The sequence below is a fragment of the Argiope bruennichi genome, chromosome 5 (genome assembly GCF_947563725.1).
Source record: "Argiope bruennichi chromosome 5, qqArgBrue1.1, whole genome shotgun sequence".
Lineage (NCBI taxonomy): Eukaryota > Metazoa > Arthropoda > Arachnida > Araneae > Araneidae > Argiope > Argiope bruennichi.
In genome coordinates, this window is record NC_079155.1 from 50,127,692 (window position 1) to 50,151,416 (window position 23,725).

General features: G+C 28.6%; 1 protein-coding gene across 6 annotated transcripts; it reads right to left on the reverse strand.

Annotated features, from left to right (window-relative positions):
- Positions 1-111: 111 nt before the first annotated feature.
- LOC129969540 (uncharacterized) lies at positions 112-23,725 on the reverse strand. Of its 6 annotated transcripts, none has more exons than XM_056084153.1 (11): positions 23,634-23,725; positions 21,770-22,015; positions 19,739-19,902; positions 18,830-18,887; positions 17,379-17,521; positions 16,079-16,233; positions 14,275-14,353; positions 11,937-12,062; positions 11,218-11,360; positions 1,896-2,165; positions 112-327 (listed from the first exon to the last, which is right to left on the reverse strand). In XM_056084153.1, exons 2-11 carry the CDS (start codon positions 21,978-21,980, stop codon positions 213-215), a joined length of 1,464 nt encoding a protein of 487 aa, XP_055940128.1. In that variant the 5' UTR covers positions 21,981-22,015; positions 23,634-23,725; the 3' UTR covers positions 112-212. The 6 variants fall into 6 exon arrangements, with proteins under 6 accessions (XP_055940128.1, XP_055940127.1, XP_055940130.1 ...); XM_056084152.1 differs by lacking the exon at positions 23,634-23,725 and adding an exon at positions 23,500-23,605; XM_056084155.1 differs by lacking the exon at positions 23,634-23,725 and adding an exon at positions 23,377-23,579 and having other exon boundaries at positions 21,770-21,985.

Here is a 23,725-nt window from a genome sequence, read left to right on the forward strand (position 1 = left end):
TTGGAAAATAAAACTGTTTATGTTAGACTATTTGTCATATAGTTCAATTATTTAAAAAGTTAATTTTTCATTTATTGAAACTAAAAAACACCAAAATATACAGTAGCTCCATTTATCACAGATTTTGATATGTTTTGAATGCATCACAGATAAAACAATAAAAAATAAATAAAAAAATTTTAGTGTTGAATAAATAGTTTAAAAATCACTTATTATATAGACTGAAGAAATTCTTGGTCATATAAATCTGCAATTAAAGAGGCTGGCACATCTTGAAGTTCTTCAGCAATTTCTTGAATGCAGTCATCTAATAAGGATTCTGCAACCCTATTGAAGAAAATACGAGTTTAAATTATGCTTGATATTGCATAGGTTTTGGTAGCTGAAAATTTAACTTCTGGAAAAATATTGCTAGTTATAACATAAGTGGTAATCTTTTCTAAAAGTATTATTGTAAAGGCGTATTTTCATAATGCATTCTTATAATTATACAAGTTCCAAACATTCAATTTTTCTGCAAAAAGTGGAAAAGTAGAACGTAACTAAATAAGAGTGCCAACATTTTATGAATACCCACTTTTGTAAATCAGACATTTCTCCAAATCTAGACTAGTCAGCAAAATCATTTACAGAAACATTTTTTTAAAAAAAATATACACAAGAAGCAGCAAGCATTAAACTATTGTTGTGGTTTAAATAGTAAAAATATTTTTTCATATTCTATAGATTCATACTTTAAGCAAAATTGATGAACCAAATACAGAAAGAACTGTGGATAAGTTATTTTGATCTTGCTCTTCTTTTCCTTTTAAAGACTATGATTTTATCATAATATTAAATCAGTCATTACTAAAGAGCTCCAACTGTTTAACTCTTTTTATTATCAACTATGTAGCCTATGGATTTTTTTTCTCTAAAATCTTAGTAATTTACAAATACCAAGCTTATCTTATATATTAAATGTGAATTTATATTAGGAATAAAATGAAATTTCTAATGTTCTGTTGAAAAATACCAGTTGATTATATAATAAAAGATAGAAACAAATAGTTTATTCTATAGACTTCTCTTATTATACAAAGTTCTGATTTTGAAAATCTACCACCAGATTTGTTTCTGAATTATTTCATAAATTTTGGCAGCCATTCCATGTAAAAATATGCTTTGTTATAAAGTATTAGGACATATTTGTGTGTTTATAAATAATTATTAAAAGTAGTCTGCAATTTTATATCGAACAAGTAAAAAAAAACTGAAATTGAAGATTTAAGATTTACAGAAAGAATGATTTACTATTTTCAGCTACTGTTGGTAATTCACTGGGATTACTTTCTACATCCCAACCGGTTAAAAGATTAAATTTACACAAAATTTATTTATTTATTATTATTATTATTATTTTCCATTTGAAATAAGAATTAGTTTATTAGCTTGACAAACTTCAGCACCATTTATGATGCATTTCATGTAGGTAAGTCCTCCACCAAATTTGCAATGCTATTTTTGAAAAAAAAAAAAAAATTAATTTCATTAGAGATCATGTTTTATATCCAGAATATGAAATCAAATTTTATGGATATTTTAACAATTCTTAAATAACATTTTCAAAAAAGATTTCTATAAACAGAAATTACTGAAAATGAAATTTTGAAAATTCCTATCACTACTTATCCTGCCCTTTCTAGATTTCTGAATTAATTACTTGTGTATAAATTGGAATAGTAGTTAAAATTATAAAAGGAAAAAGTTAAAAAATTGGTTTGAGTAGATTAATTTTACAAAAAAAAATTAATAATGAACTATATTTTTAAAAATATAAATAATTTTGGATGTAAAATTATGAATTATATAATGAATTCAATAAAACCTTTTAGGGAAAAAAACAATAAACTTACAAATTTGATAAAGCCCAAGGATCAAAATTTCCTTTTTTAGTGCGAGATATTCTATCCAAATAACTCCAAAAATCTTTCCTGCATTTGGAAATTTGTTTACCCTTTAATGGGTTAAATGTAAGTTCTCTTAGAATCTGTTTATGCTTGATTTCAGGTATACTTTTAGGCTGGATACTGCAATTAGTACTAGAAGAAATAATCAGTTCACTTTCAGTTGCATTCTTGGCAGCTTCTGTTATCTTCTTGATTTCAACAGGTCCCTGTTTATCTCTGCATTTCAAAACAAACAAGGGGTAAAAATAAAATACTTTTTATCAAACAATTTTCTATAATTGTAAATAACTTCTAGAGGTAATGGACTAATAAATTTCAAAACATTTGTTGAACAATACAGAATATAAAAATACTGCATACACAGTTTTTTTTTTTTTTTGCTAACATTTGTTGATTTAGAAACTATTAGATTTTCCTATGCAATCTGTATATGGTACTGAGCTTCTCCAGAGTTTGGAAATCATTATTTGAATAACTCTTTCTTTTACATTATTTAAATTACGAGCATATAATATAATTTCCAGTAATTACAGAATGGTAAAATCTATTTACACTCATGTCTATAAATTAAGAATAATGCAAGTTCAGGAAAAGAAAGAATCAAAAGCAAAACAAATGTGACTTATTTGTAAAGCTTATTTATTAAAGAAAAGGTAAAGAGCAAAAAAGATGCTATATGTTTGATATCATTAATAAGAATTGCGATTTTTTGCTCCATGGAGCAAATTACACACACACACAAAAACAATAATACATGTTTGGTATGATGGTTAACGCATAATATGCCTCCCAGACGATGAAATATAGTCCGTACAACAACTAGGCATGCTGAGTATTAAATTATCTTTCTAATCTTGGGGAATATTATATCACTCATCAAGCAATGCTCTCTGAAGTTCCAGCTGACATGTAGGAGGGGGTTGACGGGCTGAAACTTGTCAGCGAAGCTTGTCTCACACATGCTCTACTGAATTCAAGTCTAGAGAGAATGCGGGCTAGTCCATACGGGTGATATCCTCTGATCTAAGGCATTCGTTTACGATGTTTGCATAGTGAGGACGGGCATTGTCATCCATAAACACGAATTCTGTGCCCATGGTACCAGACATGGTACAAACATACATGTTGTTCCAGAATGATGTCCCGATAGATTTGGCCTGCCAGGGTACCAATTTGAACAAGCAGGTCAGTTCTGGAACCCAGAATAATTCCTCCCCAAACAAGCAATCCTGCACCACTGTAACGGTGTTGTTCAATGATGTTCTCTTGGTGGTTGGTACCTGGCTCTCTCCATATGAAAGTCCGAGGAGAATCAGAATGCAAGCTAAACCTGGATTCGTCAAAAAACATCACACAAGCCCATTGTTGCAGTGTGCACAATGCATGCTCTCTACTCCAGGCTGACCGCAGGCGACAGTGAGTTGCAGTAAGTGGAACACATCTGACAAGCCTATGAGCATATAGATCAATCTGCCCTAAACGTCTGTACACGGTCTGCCTAGAAAGTGTCATACCAATGGCTGATGAGAATTAACGAGACATGTCTGATGCTGTGCTCTATCTGTTTCTTTTGGCAGTAACTGCCAAATATCGGTCCTCATTTGGCGTTGTAACTCGGGGACAACTTGTGCTATAATGTCTACTGACATTACCATCATCTTGGAATTGTTGCCAAAGCCTGGAGATGGCACTCTGGGTGATTCCAAGTTCCTTGGACACTTCCAGCTGGGTAGGCCCACATTCCAGATGGCTGATAATTCTACCATGTAAAAAATCATCCAAATGTGTCCTTTGTGTCATAACTATGCGGTTTTTGCACTGAAAGGTTTATAAAGCACTTGCGAACAATTTTAATTCTTTGCCTGTATTCCTTATACATCACTCTCTTACACTCTTGTCATTATGATGTACTATCGGTGTCATCTGGTAGCTTCCTGCAATTTGCATATGATTTTTGAAGATGTGTGTAGTTATTTTACAGGTGATATATGCATTTTAGAGTTCGATTTCTGCATGACTCTGAATTATCCCTAATTTATGAAAATGAGTGTAGTTTACTTTGTTTGAAAGTAATTTGATTATATTAATAACTTAATTATGTTTCATTATCCATACGTCAGATTCAAGAGATAAGCATATAGCGATTACAACTTGACTAAATTGTTTAATTGCTAGAAGTGTCATTAATTGACACAGATATTTCTCAATAGTAATTGCGTACATACTGTTCATAAAATGAATAATGAAAAATCATTATTGTGTGTTTTGTTATACATAAAACATATATAAAAGCAGATACTTTATAGATCTAACAATCAGCAATAGCTTATTAAGTAGAAAATTTGATATTTTACATTTCAGTATAACATAATATTCAAAATTATTTTAAGCATTTTAGAATAAGTAAATAGATGGTAATAAATATTTTATTAATTGATTTAGTATACAAGGCAACACTCTAGATCACTTAAAGAGAGATTAAACATTACTTATATAAACATTATTATTATTATAATTTATTATATATGACGAAAAGACACTTCCACCTGCTTTTATGCCAAATAATAAGTTATTTTTCATTTTGTTTTTTTATTTGATATTTTTCATTTTATTAATTAATAAAATTAACAAATAATTAATAAAATTTAATTGTAATTATTATTAGCATTTTAATTGGATAATTTTTACTCTTAGTTGAATTAAATTATAATTTGTATTAAATTGTAATAGTGCTTATTTTTTTAATTGTTTATATTTATAAGATTTATTTTAGAACTTTTGTAGTAAATATATTATATTTTGTATATTTAACACTTTAAATATTTCAAATTACCTAGAACATGAATAAAAGTGTCTGCAAACCTAAAATATTTATAATTACTGCTTATGTCATAAGAAATTTAAGCAATTATTTCGAAAGATTTTCTTACACAGAGTTTGCTCTAGATGGGCGATGTCCTCATTTGAAGACACCACTTCTTGCAAATGGAGGCAAGTTAAAAAAAAATTTGACAGCAAAATCCATATGTACACAACCTATTAATGACATTGATTGGTTTTGTTTCCCCCACTATTTTTCAAGAATTTTAACGACCCATGCCAGAAAGGTTAACTTTCATTTCTTTAATATTTAAGTAATATTAACTTCTACTCATTTGCTAATTTCTTTCTAACCAAATCTTCCTGTATGATATACAGTAAATATCCTTGGAAGTTTAAGCTCTTGCAATAATTATTTTAGCTGCACCTACACAGATTCTTCATTTGATTTCATGCTATCATTTTTGTTTCTTTTATATCTAATTGTCTTAACTTAGTATTATGGAAGCTAAGTTATAACCTTCTTTTCCAACTTATATATGCACATTAACTAATTAGTCGAGTTTATGCTAGTACCGATACATAACAAAGAGCATAACTGCCTATTGATAGCTGTTTCATAGTTTTGCCCCCCCCCAAAAAAACTAATATTTTTATATATATTGGGTCTTACTGCTTTTGAATCAATAATAAGCACTTAATATTACTGTCGTGGCTGGTTCGTGAGTGCTTTGAAAAAAATTAGGCAAATAGAAAACTTAACAGATTTATTTCAGATTCGTTCGAGTTACTCTGCTCAGTAACTCCTTCTCCACCAAGAGCCAACACTCGAATGACATCACTCTTTGAATTACACTCGCGCTAGTTGCCTAGCGCCATCTATGAACGTTTATTTTCTTAACGCTTCAAAATCCAATCACTACACCCCCAACGTAAGAGTAGTGTTTATATGAAAACATAAACATACCTCTGAATTAAAATTATGAATTGGATTTTAAAACGTATCTAATAACATCAAATTATCCAAATAAAAATAAACACAAATGCAAAGTTAACTCGAATGAATAACTAATTACTAACAAACATTTAAGAAAGCAACGAGGTAAAATAAGAAATGCACAATTGAATACAAATACCATCTTGATAATAAGAAACTCACTTATCAGTTAATATATACTTAATAATGTATATAATCACTTATCAACTAATAAACAAAAATTTGTAATGAATATAATCACTTAGTAAACATTAATACATAATTAAGAAAGGATTTCACTTGATAAACATTACTCAAATAATATTTCAAATATAACCAAAACTGCTGAATGAAAATTTATAACAAACACTAGAAAAAGTTATATTCCTGTAACCAATCCTATTTCAAACAGTTTTGCACATTATACTCTTAAACTTGCGAATACCAATTATTCAACATATTAAGAAAATGATAATAACAAAAAAAAAACATTAAAACAAATATACATAATATCAAGCATAAATTATTATTATTTTATAGTCACTAATCCCATATTGATATATAAAACAGAAAAATGATATTAGTACTAAAAAAATGTTTTTCAGTCTATTTTGGTAATAAACGTGACAGGGCATCAGCATGCGGCATTTTAGAACCAGGGCAATGTTTTAATGTTATGTTGAATCTCTGCAAGGCAAATACCCACCTTTGTAGTCGAGATGACTGAGGAGCGCACTTGGTCAGATAAGGAAGGGGGTTATGATCGGTAAAAATGTGGATCTCGGATCCAAACACAAGGGTTTCAAACTTTTTCAAGCTCCAAACTATAGCAAATGCTTCCCGTTCGATTGTCGACCAAGATTGTTGGCTTTTGTTTAATTTTTGACTTGCATAAGCGATAGGGCACATTTTTCCACCAACAGTCTGTGATAAACACGAGCCAATCCCGATTGACGAGGCATCACAATGAATCACAATGGGTTTGCTCATATTCGGAGTGTGTAGAGTAGGAGCGTGTAACAATGCTGATTTTAATTTTTCAAAAGCAACACTATGCATTTCACACCACGTTAATACATCAGGGCTTCTTTTCTTTGTTAGTTCCGTTAATGGAAAGGCAATCTCGGCGAAATTCGCAATATAATCACGATAATAGTTGAACAGGCCAAGAGCACTACGTAGTTGTTTCTTGGTTTCAGGTACGGGCAAACAAGAGATCGTTTCTAACTTAGCTGGATCAGCTTGATGCTTTCCTGAGCCAATTATATGTCCCAGGTATGAAATTTCAGATTTCGCGAAAGCACACTTTGAAAGATTAACAGTGAATTGCAGCTCTTCCAATCTATCCAGCACCAAATGAAGATGTTTCAAGTGAGAGGAAATATCATTGGAGAATATAGCAATGTCATCAATATAAGCACGGCAAAATTCTCTGTATGGCGACAATGCTTTGTTCATTTCCCTTTGAAAAGTTGCAGCTGCATTTTTCAGCCCAAAAGGCATTACCTTAAAACGATATTGTGCTCTATGGGTCTTAAAAGATGTATAATCCCGCGAATCTTCTTCCATGGGAAGCGAATAGTACCCCTTCAAAAGATCTAACACACTAATCACATTTGCCTGTCCTATGGAATATATTAATTCCGTTGCGTCTTCCATGGGGAAATCGTCGGTTTTAGTCACTGCATTCAAAGCTCGATAATCCACGCACATCCTGATAGATCCATCCTTCTTGTTTACACAGACTATAGGATAAGCAATGTCAGCTGAGCTCTCTTCGATTAGATCTAGTTTTAGGAGTTCTTCGATTTGGGAGTCTATTTGAGGTTTCAACGCTTCAGGAATCCTGTACACGTAAGGTTTTTTCCTTTCTTTATCGTCCTCTAATTTTATCTTGTGATGACCAACCTTTGCAACTCTAACTTGTCCGGTAAATATTGAATGATGATTCCACAATAAGTTCAGGATTTGACATTTCACTTCCTCAGAAAGATGTCGCAAATCCACTTGATCAAATATCTCTTTCCGGTAACATACATTTTTATAACTGGGGGATGAATAAACTTCTCCAAAGTCTGCATCATCTTCAAAGATCATGCCTACAGCATTAATTCTAGGATAGTATTTCCGAATTTTATTTGCATGACAATGCCGAATTTTTCCATTGCTAAGTTTTACTTTATATGAATGTGGACGGCAATGCTCGATCATTTCTCCAGGACCAGTCCAACGGGCATACAATTTGTTCGATGAATCAGGTATTAATAAATAAACTTGGTCACCTGGCTTAAATTCCTTAGAAGCGGTTCGGCGGTTAAAATATTCTGCATATGCCTGTTGTTTACCAGAAGCGATGAGATATGCTTCCTCTGCAGCTCTTTCTAAGTTTATTTTTTGCTCCTGTAAATAATCCACAACTGATTTCTCCATGTTTAACGGAATGGCAATATCACCACACCAGCTCGATTTTAGAACACTGAGAGGTCCTCCTGCTTCACGTCCATACATCAACTTGAATGGTGATACACCCGTCGTACAGTTAGGAACTTCCCTGTACGCAAAAAGCATATACGGGATGTATTTATCCCAATTACTCGGATCAGTTCTGATAATGTGATGGAGTGAATTTTTGAACACCCTATTATATCTTTCTATAAGGCCATTCCCAGCTGGATGGTTAGGCGTAGTAAATCTGGGAGCACAACCTAATCTTTTCATAAATTCCTGGGTTAACTTAGAAATAAAGTTCGTTCCATTATCACTTGCAATAACATTGGGTATTCCAGTCCGCATGAATATCTCCAATAAAGCATCACACGTAGCTTTAGCCGTTAACGAACGAAGAGGGATAGCCTCAGGCCATCGAGAATGCTGGTCCATTAGACATAATACATACTTATGCCGACGAGCAGAAGGGGGTTCAATGGGTCCTATTAAGTCTATATTTACTATCTCAAATGGCAATTCCGGACGGAGAACAGGAGTAATAGGAATTTTATCAATCATTTTTTCCGGACTCCTCAACTGGCATTCTTTACAGGATTTACAAAAGTTTTTAATATCATCTGTCATATTTGGCCAATAAAAACTGTATTTAATTCTTTCACTAGTCTTTTTTAATCCCATATGGCATCCGAAAATTGATTCATGTGCTAATTTAAGAACTTGCTGTCTCTTATTTTTGGGCAAAACCAACTGATTCACTTTTTCGCCTAATATTTTATCCCGGTGGAATATTAATTCATCATTCATAAAAAAGTTTCCTTTTCCAAGGGATAAATTTTTTCTTACTGACAGCAAAGTATCACATTTTCTTTGTTCTTCTTTCAACGCATTAATTTTGTTTTTCTTATCCAAAGAATCGCTTTCATTTCCGATCGGTTGTTCTTCGCTCTGACTAATTCCACAACAAATCATAAATTCATCAAAGCTCTCTTCCATCGGCGCCTCTAATCCAGACGAGTTTTGCTGCGGCTGTGGTTTATGCTTTCTCCCAATAAATTTAATACAGAGGGGGGGGATGATGAATTGCTCTTGAATTCTATCCGTGACAGCTGCAACTATCTCAATAGGTCTGGAAAATCCTTCGTTGTTTTTATCTTTTAATGATATTTGGAAACTCGAAAGAGTAGCGTTAATCCTTTCTCCAAATGCACTTTTTAAAATGATTTTTCCTTTTTCTTTTTGTTCACTCGACACATATTTAGAATTTAAAACAGGTATCATAGCACCTGAGTTAAATAGGGTTTTCAGTTCTCTATTGTCCACACAAATATCAACGTATTGTAAAGGGTTGATATTTAAGCTTTTTTCACCATTAATTAATTCCGACTGAATTTCCGCGGTTAAAATGTCTTCCCGTTTCTTTTCTGCCGCAGATTCTCTCAACTGCGATTTTTTATGTCTATTTGGGCAGTCTCTAGCAAAATGCGACAATCCACAAACGTAACAGTCCCTTGTTACTTTTCTTGAATTTGTAGTTTCGTTTTTATGAAAGTTTTTGTTTCTGAATTCTCGTTGATGCGGGGGTACATATTTCCGTTCCGAAAAATATCTCTCTTCTCTTTCGTCGTAGGTTTGATGTTTAGAACAGTTATTCTCTTGATATAGTTCTTTCTTTTTCCTCACACTGTTTGATCGCACATTTTCATAATCATCTAATTTGCTTGCAGTTTCGTTTGGATTCGTGAATTGTGACCAAACATCAATAAAATGTTCTTTAATATCCGTAGGTACTTTTCGCTTTATCTGTTCTGTTATGATTAAACCCGACAAACTTTCAAAAGTAGTTATTTCCAATCCTTGAATCCATTGCTCAAAATAATTTTTAAGTTCGTAAGTAAAATCGCACCAGGTAGTCTCCGGTCTTTTAAAATGAGTCATAAACTTTTGCCTGAATTTTTCCGGGCTGAGTTTAAATCGTTTCACTAATAAATTCTTGATGTGGTCATAGTCCTTAACTTTCTCGATTGGCTCTCGAGCGATGAGTTGGGTTATATCCGTTGGCAATAATCCTAATAGATGCGACACGTAATCTTCTCGTTTTATTTGAGCCCACTCGGCTTGTCTCTCGAACAACAGCAAATATAAACTGATATCACTGTTCTTTTCATCGAATTTTTGCATCACGTGCCTGAGTTCTATCTTGGGAGTTCGTAATTCGACATCCACGGGTACACTGGAATATTGCAGCTTCAGTTTCTCAAGTTCGAATTCTCGTTCTTCTTGTGCCTTTTTCTCCTGCAATTCCCACTCTTCTTTAATTTTTCTTTCTTCAAATTCTCGTTCTTCTTTAATTTTTCTTTCTTCAAATTCTCGTTCTTCTTGCTTTCGTTTTTGATCTTCTTTAATTTTTCTTTCTTCAAATTCTCGTTCTTCTTGCTTTCGTTTTTGATCTTCTCTCTCTTTTCTATCCTCTATGATAACTATCATTTGTTTCTTCACAAACTCTTCCTTGTAATTTTCACTTCCAATAATTAATTTTTTTAAGTCCACAATTTTCATCTCTAATGAAACAGTTTCACCCAGCTCTTCCGCCAACAACTTCAAATCTTCCTTTTTCGCACTGCCTAGGAAGGCCATATCGATAACGAAAGCACACACCTTTATCAAATAAAGTTCGATTTCAAGTTCGTCAAAAATAGCACTCGATTCTCAATCTGGTCGACTGCGCCAAATGTCGTGGCTGGTTCGTGAGTGCTTTGAAAAAAATTAGGCAAATAGAAAACTTAACAGATTTATTTCAGATTCGTTCGAGTTACTCTGCTCAGAAACTCCTTCTCCACCAAGAGCCAACACTCGAATGACATCACTCTTTGAATTATACTCGCGCTAGTTGCCTAGCGCCATCTATGAACGTTTATTTTCTTAACGCTTCAAAATCCAATCACTACAATTACTATAACAAAATCCATGATAAATTATAAAGATATGTTTAAAGTTATGAACAAGAATGAATATGTTACTTCATACCTTGGTTCACTTCCGTTCTTAGCACAATGCAGATGTTTGATTTTCTCCAGTTTATTCTGAAATTGCTCTACCATTGCAGCATCAGCTTCTTTAGAATCTAAATTCACTGACAGATTCCTTAAAGATGAATTATTTGCAACCTGCTAAATAAGAATGATTCTGTTAAATAAAGATTAGTAGCTTTTTTTTTTTTTTTTTTGGAAAACATGAAAAATGAATTAAAATGTACTACAAAGAGGAGGAACACAAAACAATATTAAATTTTTCAATAATTCATTGAGATTAAATTATTGCTGAATATGTCATGAATAATTGAAACTTGAATGAAAAAGAAAAACTGGCAAAACTTATTCATTATTCTTTTAAACAATTTTGAATTGAATAAATAATTTTTAGATATATAGTATTAGAGAAAATGCATGTATCCAATTTTATGAATTATTTATTTCTAAATTCTTCTTAATTGTGTTATCAAGGTTTTAAAATAAAGTTTAAAAAAGATGTTAAATGTTCACATATCAACAATTTATTTATTAGAAATGGATTCAATATAATTGCTTACTCTTCATATGGTATGAAAATATACAATTTTAGTAATGTTTTAATAAAACAGAATTGATAATAAACAGTTCATTGAAAAATTAAAGTAGTAAATTTCTCAAAGTTTTACTAGAGAAACTTATCTCATATACAAATATATTATAATGCATTTCACATACCTCTGTATTTTGTATAAGGGATGTGGATTTCCCACTTTTTGATTGTTTGATTTTATTAATAACTAAAACTGTTTCACCCAATACATCATCCATTATTGCATCTATGGCAGTTTCAATATTTTCATCCTATATAAAAATAAACATATTAATAAAGTATAGTTTCATATCATATAGAATTCATCCGTTTATTTTGCACTCCATTTATAAACTACATATGCGCTTTCAAAGAATAAAAAATTGAATTAGCATAAATACATAAAATTAATTCATCAAATGAAAATACAAACATACATACACAAAATTTAAGTCTGGAATACATAGGCAAGTCATTTTAACAAAATTATTAAAAATGATAACATGTATGCATTTTAAAATACATCATCAATACTAGTGGCCAACAACATTTATGCTGGCATTGAGCGAGATTATTTACCCATCCCATACTTGGTCAGTGTGACTTCAAAAGAGAACACATTGTATATTTTTATATAAAGCATTTCCAGAGTTATTTCATGATGTCCCAGCAACAAAGTACTATACTTAGAAAGATTGATTATTTGAAGTATTACCATCATGTAATTTCTAATGTCCCAAAATAATGTGCAGTGGTGACACACAGAGATTTTCAAAGTGACCAACATTCATCCATAAACATTGTGAAATTTATATTAAAACAGACAACTTATTTTAAGTATCTATTCTACTGAAAAGCACCTCAAATGCAGAGACATCAAGCTTTCATTATTGTTGTGCTACTCTCTAGATGGACTCCCATAGTTGATCATCATAGTATGAGGGATTAGTATGCTGTTTATATTATTATTATTATTCCCCAAATGTCCAGCTATCCCAAAGCTTGTAAAATTGGTTTGAGTTGATGGATAAAATAAAATGACAACAAATATGAATGTGCTGCTCATATGAGCTGATCACAATCCCAAAATTATGTATTGCAATAGCTTGGTCATTCAATTCATCTGGATGATATGGCAAGGCAAAAGTTTCATCTTTATTGTTACTTTATATATATATACACAAACACAGTAAAAGCTTGCTTTTCTTTGTTATTATGCTGCATCATTCATTCAATTAAGTTAATATAGGAATGAAACCAATATAAAATTATATGACATAATATTAGTATTATAAATGGTATTCCATTCTTTTCATTTATGTACAGCTAATGCAGCCCTTTCAAATGGTTGTATATTATTTTTGCATTAACCATATGCAATAAGACTTGTCTAAATATCCTTAATCATTTTTTAAAATTTTTTTAAGAACTTTTGATTTGCTATAGATGGTAAATTAATATTTATGATTTTAACAAGTGATTATTGATGAAGAAAGATTAATTACATATTTTAAAATATCTGCAGAAGTTTCTATTAAAATATTTTTCGAATAAAATATTCTAATGAATTCAGTCACACTTCATGTTTTTCTTATTTATCCCCAGAGTTATTGAGTTACTATTATGTTTATAACAGTAAGTTTGGTTTTTTTTTTTTTCTTATATAATGATAAACTATATATTTTTTAAGTACACATTACATCAAAAGAAGGTTTTTGAGAAATAAATTATATTCTCCCTTCTTCCCTCAAAAATGATAACAAATGGATTAACTGAAAATATTCCAAATAGACAATTGGAAAGCAATGCAAATACTAATGAAAATTTCTCTTTCTTAAAATTAAAAATACAGAAATAGAATTTTGTTTTTAAGAGAGAGAGAGAGAAGGAGCAAAATTATGTATTACATAGTTAAACTTAGTATTTGTGTGATTTGGTCTCTTTGATAAACACTGTAACATTTTGGAATGCAACTTTTTAAAAGATAAAAACAGACAATGCAGACATAGGATAAAAATTTAAAAGGAAAGAAGAAATATGTAATAAGTTTCTTAATTAATGATCATCTAAAAGCTTATTGAATAAAAATTTGATTGGCATTTTAAAGTTAAATAATGTAGAATTTCGTTTCGCTCAATTTTAAAACAACATCGTTAACTTGACAATAAAAAAACAGATGCCAAAAAATTATCAAAAAAATAATGATAATAATTTATATGATTCATTTGATTACATCTAAATTTCTTCAGCCATTGAAAATCTGGAGCTGTACATGAAAGTCATAAAACCAGTTTTTAAGATTAAATAAGTATATATTGATATCAATTTCATAATAAATTATTTTATAAGATATTGATTTAAAAAAAATGATTTGAAATGATAAGTTAGATTACATTTATTAGATTAATGTCTTTTTTTTGAATTTTTAGATGAATACCAACATTTTCAACTGTAATCAGCAAATAAACCATGAAAAAAAATTACTTTTGTCTCAGCTGAGTCGTTGGATTCAACTAAAGTACATTCTTCTTCTTTTTGATTATTACTCTTATTAAACTTTTGCCTGCAAAGAAATAATAAAAAGTTTCAAAATAGTGACATGTAATCTATTATTTCAGAGCCTTACATCATTTTATATATTGTACTATGCATTTCCCTAATATTTTTCATCTTATCTTCAATTTGAATTTTAATCTGAAAAACAGATGTTGAAACTTCAACTAATATAAAAACTTTCTTGCTGAAATATTTAAAAATGGACACATATACAACATTTGTCTTCACTGTTTATGTGTTAAATTAAACCTTGCTTGACTATAAGTAAAGAAAAAAAAATCTTGTAAGTTTATTAAAAGCATGCTTTAAATAGAAATCTATTCATCATGAAAAAATAAACTATATTTTCAGAGTTACTCATAATGCAATACAATCATTAGGAGAAATAATTTTTTCATAGAAAACTATGTAAAATAGAGCAATGCAATCTCTACCAGAAAAAAATTACTCAAATTTGTAATAAAATAATATATTATCTATAATGTGTGATTTTTTTAATAAGAAAAACATATAAAGAAATTTGTCTTTGGCTATGCTTTAAAATTTGTCAAGAATGAGGCACAGATTATCATTAAATAAATTTGTAGTGTGCATAGATATTATCTTTTTAGACTGATACTTCTTGGAATATGATGCAATAATTTCACATGCTTTCAATATTTCCCTCATTTTACAGAAAGATTGTTGCTTTGATGCATTTATTATTTTTTCCTGCCCTTCGGAACTTTTTGCAGATACAGAATGTAGCTGCATTCAGTAGTTCTGGCTATATTCTTCCACCAGCTCATCGATGCCATTGCTAACCACCTCCAGTCCCATAAAATTGGTCAGAGACATAATCTAATTGATTAAGGCTCCACAAACACTTCCTAAAACCCCTCAGAGTCATGTTCAATAAAGCTATTGGACCAAAAGTTTTTCTAGACAGATATAAAGGTTTTCTTCAAACAAGCACTCAACACAGATTGATACAAAACAATCCAGTATTGATGTCATGCTGTCTCTTCGACAATCATTTTGTGAAACATCTCTCATTAAGAGAGTCCTTTTTTTATATATATTTTGTTTGCTCATTATGTAAGGTGCTTGTTAATTGAGGTTTGATTAATAAATTTCACTAATAAATTAAGGCTTGAATTAATAAAAAATGACAATAAAAAGTGAAAATTCGAAAATAGTGATCATTTTAATATTATGGCTTGATTTCAAAATTAAGCAAAATAAGATATCAAAATGGTAATGAGTTTGTATTCATTTGCAATTATGCCAAAAATTTGTTCTGAATCTGATAGGATAACTTGTTTTGAAAGATAAAAATTTAAAAATATATTCCATTCAATCTTTTAATCAGTAAGTTAATTAGTAGATACCCTTTGCAAACTTGTTCGGATCAAATAGAAATAGTTATTATTTGAAATTATTTCAATCAGGAATATCACAGGAACAAGACATTTCTTACATACCCAAGTAGTTTTGTTATACTTATATTTTGTACATATGTTGCATCTTCTATATGGTCTATTTGATAGTAAAATATGCCAATGGACAATTATTCCATAATTTTGCTTATAGACATTGTGATGTATCTTTCTAATTTTGCTTATTTCAGATACTAAAATCAAGTGACATAAAAGACACATCATTCCCATTTGGATTTTAAAAAGTCAGATAATTTATTTAATCTTAAAGTCAAACAAAGTTTTAAAAATTTATGACTATTTATATCACTCACAAGTTAGATTTTGCAGTAGTTTTCAATACTTTGGGTTTCAGGTTATCTTTTCTAGCACCAGCTTTTTCCTTGATAGAGTGAGGTAAAACCTTTGGTTCAACAACAGTCTTGCCTAAAGATGCCAAATATGCTCGCCTTGCAGCAACTCTCTGTCTCTGCAAAGACATAAAATGTGCTTTAACAAAATACAGAATGTTTAGAAAAATATGGCAAAATTTTAAAAGAGGAGAAGTAAAAGGCACTAATCCACTGTGTCGTGGAATGTGTGTTCAGAAGTGACTCATTTAAGCACTTGTTGCAAGGAAAATACAAAAGGTGAAAGAAAAACAGATCAATGGATATTAAACAACAAAATGTTTAATGAGCACTACTTTATACCAAATGTTCAAATGAATGACCACTAACATAAATACATATTTCACACTCACAGTGCATAGATGACTGTATATTTTCAGAGATGCCAGGCATATACTTCACATCTCCAGTAGCAGCAACAGATAGTCTAGCAGCAAATCAATAAATATACTATAAGTGATGTCTATTAAATACCCTAAAAAAATAAATCTAAATTTGATAAATGCGACAATTCTGATGACCAACAACAAATCCACCTCGGCCTATCCTGATATTTATGCACATTGAGTTCAGGTAATTCTGGGCAATAATAAAATATGTGGGAGTATCATCTTATTGAAAAAATTCAGCTCCAAAAAGAAACATGAATTTCAGCTAGCAGTTTCAGCAATATCTCTTGCAGGAAGATGGAAAATGTGTGTCCATCTAAGTGATGTAAACATACATACTGATGTACACTAAGAACTCAAGTCCAATCAGTAATCATGCAATGTATCAGCCCATAACTTGAATGAAAATATCCATGAAAAAGCGATACCTTTACTCCTAGATTATATTGAATGCCTGCACCATCTACTGATACTTAAACACATTATTTCTGGGCATGCATTCTATGAAAAAAAGTACTGATTTCCATCATAAAAAAATATTGAGTGCTATCCTTACTACATGTTTAAAAATGTTACTAGATGTTTTCCAAGTATCCTATATATACACAGAATCAATTTTATGCATTATACAACTGGATCCTTATCCCATAAGAATCTATTATCAGAAAAATCCAATCATGCACATCAATGTTCTATATTTATCTCTAATAATTAGTAATTCAGAAAATTAATTTTGCTACCAAGAAACAGTTGAAAAATATAAAAACAACAAAATTATTATTTTTTTTTTTATTGAACTTAATAAATTTTTAGAGTGGGTGTAAAAATAATACTACCTCCAGCTCTCGAGGAATGAAATACCCAGTACTCTTTTTTTTAATTTTAACATTAGAATCGGGTCTTGTGATCTTTACAGCAGCAGAATGCAGTCTCTGCAAACTCATTTTCAGGCTATTTTGTATCAAATGCATTTTTCTTTCTAGAAAAGATTAAATAAAATCTAAAATTGCAAAATATATATATATTTATTTTACTTATGAGCAGTTATAGTTCAATAATTTAATATGGTTCAGTTAACTTTGATCCTTAATTTAATGCATGAATAAAGCATTTTTAGTAAATAAAAGACTCCAATTCAATTGAGCAGTTTAGCATTAATATCAATCTTCCAGTTAAATTTTCTCTTACAATGCACCAGTTTCCGAACAACATATTTAAAAGGAATGCGCTACCGAAGTAGAATGAAATAATGATGTTCAAATAAACTCTTTTTTTATTATCTTTATGTTCAGCTATTTAACTGCATTGTCTTTGATTAATACATTGCTGCAATAAAAAAAATGTTGACTGAGTCATCTCTTAAGTGTAAAGGGTTAAATTTTAATAAAATGCAAGTAAATAAATAAAGTGTTATTACCCTTTAACTTAAATAAATATTTTAAAGTGATTTCAGATAAAATAGTAAGGATTTTATTATATTATAAATAACAGCAAAATTGTTTAGGTGGATCCCTTCTAGAAGAGCTACTTATTGTAATAGTTCTCATGACAGGACTTTGAGAAAAATTCAGTACAGTTCAGTGCATTGTTTCAAACTAAATGATAAAAGCCCAAAACTATATGACAACTCATTGGTCAGTTCTCTTTGCTTACATTCCTTTATGTTTTTTTTTCCCATATTTCCAGTTTTATAAAATTAGATGCAAAAACAGCAATGGGGTAGGATGAACTTTTCTACCTTTATACTTTCAGACAAAAATAATCTGCTTTAAAACACTAAATTGCCAACAAAAATATTTTAAAACTTCTTATGTTAGAAATATCCTTACCAAACATAGAAGAACTTAATAAAAAATGATTAAAGAAATTTTATTGAAAATTCTATTATAAAAAATTTATTATTATTAAAAAAACTCTTGACCAAAATTTAAATAAAAATTTAAAAATTTGTCCTTGGGGAAAAATTATTTTGATTTCTTTAATATTAATTTTTTATAATGAAGATAATAATGCATATTTTAAATAAAACAGAAGAAGGTAAATATTGATAGCAAAGCCAGAAAATTTCATAGAATGGTAATTAAAAATTAAATGAATATTTCAATTTATTATCATAAAAATCGTCTACGAATACATCACTTTTGATATTTTTACACATAATTAATTTCGCACTTTTAAATACTTCATTAACATTTCATAGGAAAATGTATTATACATTAAAACATAAATTTATATTCCCTTCATACATATCGCACAGTTTTTTTTTTTTAACTATTTTTTAGCTTACCATTTATAACACTTTTTACTGATTCAGCCATATCACTTTCTATTGGGAATGTTAGTTGCTAAAAAAGAAAAAGAAAAAAGCTATTAATATTTCAGAAAGTGAATAAGGATTAATGTAGAGTTTTACTACTGATAAATGTCTTGTCTTTATCAATAGTTAAAAGTAAAAGTGTGAACAAAAACAACATCAACATGGATCAAATAAAATTTTAAGAAAGAAATTGTTGATGCAGTAAGATTTTTTATTTTATTTTTGAATAAAAATAATACTCACTTAATTTTTGAATAAAAATAACAAGATTCCATCTTATTTCTATAACTAACATAGAAAAGAAATGAATTTAAAACAAAAATAATTCAAAATTGTGCTTCAATTTAAGAGATTCTCTTCAATACCATTCTTAAATTATAGATTTTATTAAAATAACTGTGCCTCATTAAATCTTAATCTAAATATCTCATTACTTTTATTCTTATTTGGGAGCATCTACAACTGTTTTTTAATAAAAATCCAGGAAAAATTATAAAAAGTTTTCTTTTTGTGTGAACTTTCTGCACAGAGTATCTAACTCCATCAAAAAAAAATGTATACTTTTAATAATTGTTTGCTATTTATTTATTAACTGCATGCCAGCTAATAAATAACACCATATCCATAGGCAGATATAGTATCAGAACCTACAAATATGATCTTTAACAACTTAGTGCTTTCATATAGTTGATTACCATAACCCATGACATCACAGGTGATTTTTTTTTTTAAATAATTAATTACTGGCATGAGGTTAACGTGCAAATACGTTTACTTGTTTATTTTAATCATTACAGTAAAAGTAGGTGACAGCAAATTTAATAAAAACAACATGTTTTAAAAATTGAGAATTGCATTTAGATTAAAAAATTCACATACTTTATCAAAGATTTCCTTAGGTCTTGTCATTTCTTTCATCCCATTTGCAGGTACTTTCATTTCAGATAAAGTAAGATCAATTTTTTCCAATTTTGTTTTTATTTCATTTAGAGTCTGTGGTAGATTCTTATTATTGGAATGTGATATAGCAGCTGTGCTTTTTGCTGTAAATAATGAAATACATTTATCAGATATACTTGTTGAAAAAAATGAAACAGATACATTATTACTAATATAATGCAAATCTTAATCAACCAACAACCCTAAAATAAAATGATTTTCCATTCCATCACTAGATATCATTTTGAATATTTATAATGAGAGAGGACTAAAAAGGAAACAATTTAAGATGACTTCTTCCCTATTTTATTATGTTTCTCAACTATAATATTCAATTTAAAAAAAAAAAATCATTTCTGCTAGTAAAAAATCTATTTTCTGCTGAAGATTCAATACTCATAAAGTTGTATTTAACATTAATGATAAATAATCTAATAAGAGATTTTGAAAATGTTGGTTATAACTTCTAAAAAAGAATATTTTTAGGAGGAAGGTCCAAGGCTACACTTTTGTGTTTCCCCTGAAAATTGTCACTTTATACAATCCAGTTATTATTAAATATTATCTATTGAATCCTTTTTCACATTTTTAATTAAAACTTATAATTTGCAACAAATCAAAAGTCATTTCCATTTAAAACTGTAATTAATGAAAACCTAGTACATACATTTATAACATTGAAACACTAATCAATCCTGTACTAAAATGATTACACTTTGAAAATTCTTTGATTATTTTTATATTTTTTAATTGCTACTGATTATTTGACACACTAGAATGTTATAAAAGGTGCATTTCAATTAATTCCTTATTTTTTTGCAAGACAACTTTTATGACAACTCAAAATATTCCTAAAGTATATCACTAAACTATTTTTTATGTAATGTTAATTACTCAAATAACCAACAAATAATAATTAGAATATTCTATACTTTGAATGTAATTTGAGTAAATTTTTTTCCCTAATTAAATATTTTCTTCTGTTACCATTTAATGTACATTAAATTTCCAGAAAAACCTTTTTCAAACAATTATAATATTTAAGAGATTATTTGCAAGAATTTTACAACATATGAATACTTTTTTATGTTGTTCATCTTAATTCTTATTTTAAAGAATTAATAGTTGGTTTAATTTGAAGAACTGAAAAATATAACCTTTAAGCATAAGAAAAAGAAAAAAAAAAATACACATTTATCAGAAGAAATATTCACCCTAAAATAGTTTTCAGTTTTTTAAAAAATGGTACAAATACTCTTATTTTTGCTGAGAAATAGTAACCTTTATGTCAAATAAGTATAAGTATTTTATAAGTGTATAGCTGAAAAATAAATATTTATTTCATCAAAAATAATAACAATAAATATTTTTGATACTTTCGTAAACAACCCAAATTTGATTTTGAAAATTCACTAAAATTTGAATGGATTGATTTCATTTCATGTCATACTCACTTAATTCAGATAAATTTAATTTAATTTACCTGATATACTGTTCAGTAGTAACAAACTAATAATTATCTTTGCTCATTTGGGCTATTATTTTATTTTGTTATAAAATTTAAATAAAGGTGAAAATTTGTTTCCAATATCAGAGCAATACATTTCAATTGAGATAAAATTACTGATTTGTTATATTTTATTTTATTGTAAATAATTATTTATTATAATTAAATCATCTATAAAATACGTAATCACCTTGATTTTAATATGTATCAATTTTGTATGCTATTTTGAAACCAAATTAGAGAAATTGTGCCTACATGTGTTCCCCTACTCTATCAGAGATGTCTTGCTCTCCTGTCGGAAAATTTATACTATCACTTCTGTACATACAATATGTTCTAAATATCAACTTATTTCATAGATTTATTAAATAACAGAAAGAATCTAAATTAAAATAAAAAATTCCACAAATTCAAATAAATTTTTTAAAATTTTAGTGTAATGTTTATATGAAATAGATAAATACCTGAAGAAGGGAGGATTCTTTTGGGAAAAGACTGGACACCAACTTCCTTTACTTTAGGAACTGAATTTGTTTGACATGTACAACAAGTGCAAGTGTTCCTCTTGCAGAATTCATTCCATTCATGGTCTTCTTTACGAAGCAGATACAGTTGCCTGGCTTTAAATTGGAAGTACCTCATCTCATCATCTGTGATTTTAGATGAAAGAGACATGCTGCCTTATAAAGTAAAATATGGTTTCCAATATCCTTAAAACAGAAAGAAAGCTTGTTACAAACATAAATATCGTACTCTAAATATCTTCAAAAAGTAAAAATTCATAAAATTGACCAATAATATTTACTAAAATTTCCCTTTCTTCCAGAAAAAAAATATCTAAATAGGAGATATTAAATCAAAATCAAAGTAATTTTCCAAAAATATAAATAAAAGAAACAATAATAATTTAATTTACTTTTATCCTCAAATTTCAATTTCAACAGGATCTTTAATTAACTTAATTAATAAGAAACTTGTTTTATTGTTTATTAAATAAAATTAATATAAATAAAAGATAGCTGGAAAATGTCAAATACTAAGGAGTAAATAATATTATATTGAACAGAACTCCAAAATTGAAATTCCACAACCATTAATTTTGATTACATTTATACAAGATTATAATTTATTTTTTACCCATTATATAAATATTCAAATAAATTGTATAAATGTATATTTTATATACATTTATATAAGAATTTATTATTGTTATTATTACTTGTCCCTAAAGGAATATATATTTTAAGAAGGAAAATTATAACAAAATTGCCATTTTCATATTCTGATCCTCTAATTTGAAAATCGGTTTCTTTAAGAGATAATAATATAATTTTGCTTGTTAAAAATAAATTAATTGCCATTTTAATAAAAAGAAAAAGATAGAAGATTAAAAGAAAATATAATGAAAAAGTTCTCATGTACAATGTTGCATAAATATTTACACATAGAAAATACTTGAATGAATTATATTATGTTTAAAGAGAACATCTGGAAATGAAAAAACAAAGAGATTATTTCATTTAATCATATAAAACTATCTCAAAATCTACATATATAAAGTAATATTATTCTTTTTTTTAATGGTTTTTTGCATCTACATAAGAAGTTTTACAACTTAATATCAGTTATAGTAGATCAAAATTCATACTAATTTCATGCATGCATTGGAACCCCCATTATATGCATAATATTAGGGTTTATTTTTCCTTCTCGGTTCTTAAAAATACTTATGAAAATACTATGATACTATGAAAATACTATGATAATCTAACAGAGAATTTCCGTAATAAATATTCGTTACAGGGCAATTTTCTTTATATTAAATATCACTGGCCAAAATGTATAAGTAATTTCCCAACCTACTAATTTTTTCATGCTGTGTTAAAAATTGTATCTTTTAATTTTATATATTATCTGACATACAAATGATTAAAATTGAATATTCAGTCAATTTTATCTATGTCTATTGAAGATACATTTTCTTATTTATTTATTAAAAAATTTTCAAACATTTACTTGCAAATAGTTTGAATAAAACTTAAACATATATATATATAAAATATATCTATACTTCAGATTCAAATGAATTTTCATAGCGAAATGATAAGCCCATTGTATATTTTACAACTCATTTTACATAAAGTATTATCCGAAATTAAAATTACAGAATCGCAAATTTAAATAAAAATTATACCCATTAAAAAATGCTTTTATGAATTATTCAAGTTTTTTTTTTTTTTTTTAAATATTTCCCGCTCCTAAGGTTGTCAGATTACAAAACAAAACAAAGATAATCAATGAAAATGAACAAGAAAATCATGAATGAACCAGTAGAAAATCATCAATATTCCAATGGCAAGAAATGTAAATCTCAATTTATTATATGTGTATGATCACATAAAAATTAATGAATGTTTTCC

Excerpts from the sequence above, each read along its gene's own strand:
- LOC129969540 (XM_056084153.1), bottom strand. The coding sequence starts at position 21,980 with ATGTCTCTTTCATCTAAAATCACAGATGATGAGATGAGGTACTTCCAA. Across the intron at positions 16,234-17,378 it reads TCATTCCTCGAGAGCTGGAG|AGACAGAGAGTTGCTGCAAG; the intron begins GTAGTATTATTT and ends ATGTCTTTGCAG. Across the intron at positions 11,361-11,936 it reads CCCTTATACAAAATACAGAG|CAGGTTGCAAATAATTCATC; the intron begins GTATGTGAAATG and ends ATTCTTATTTAG.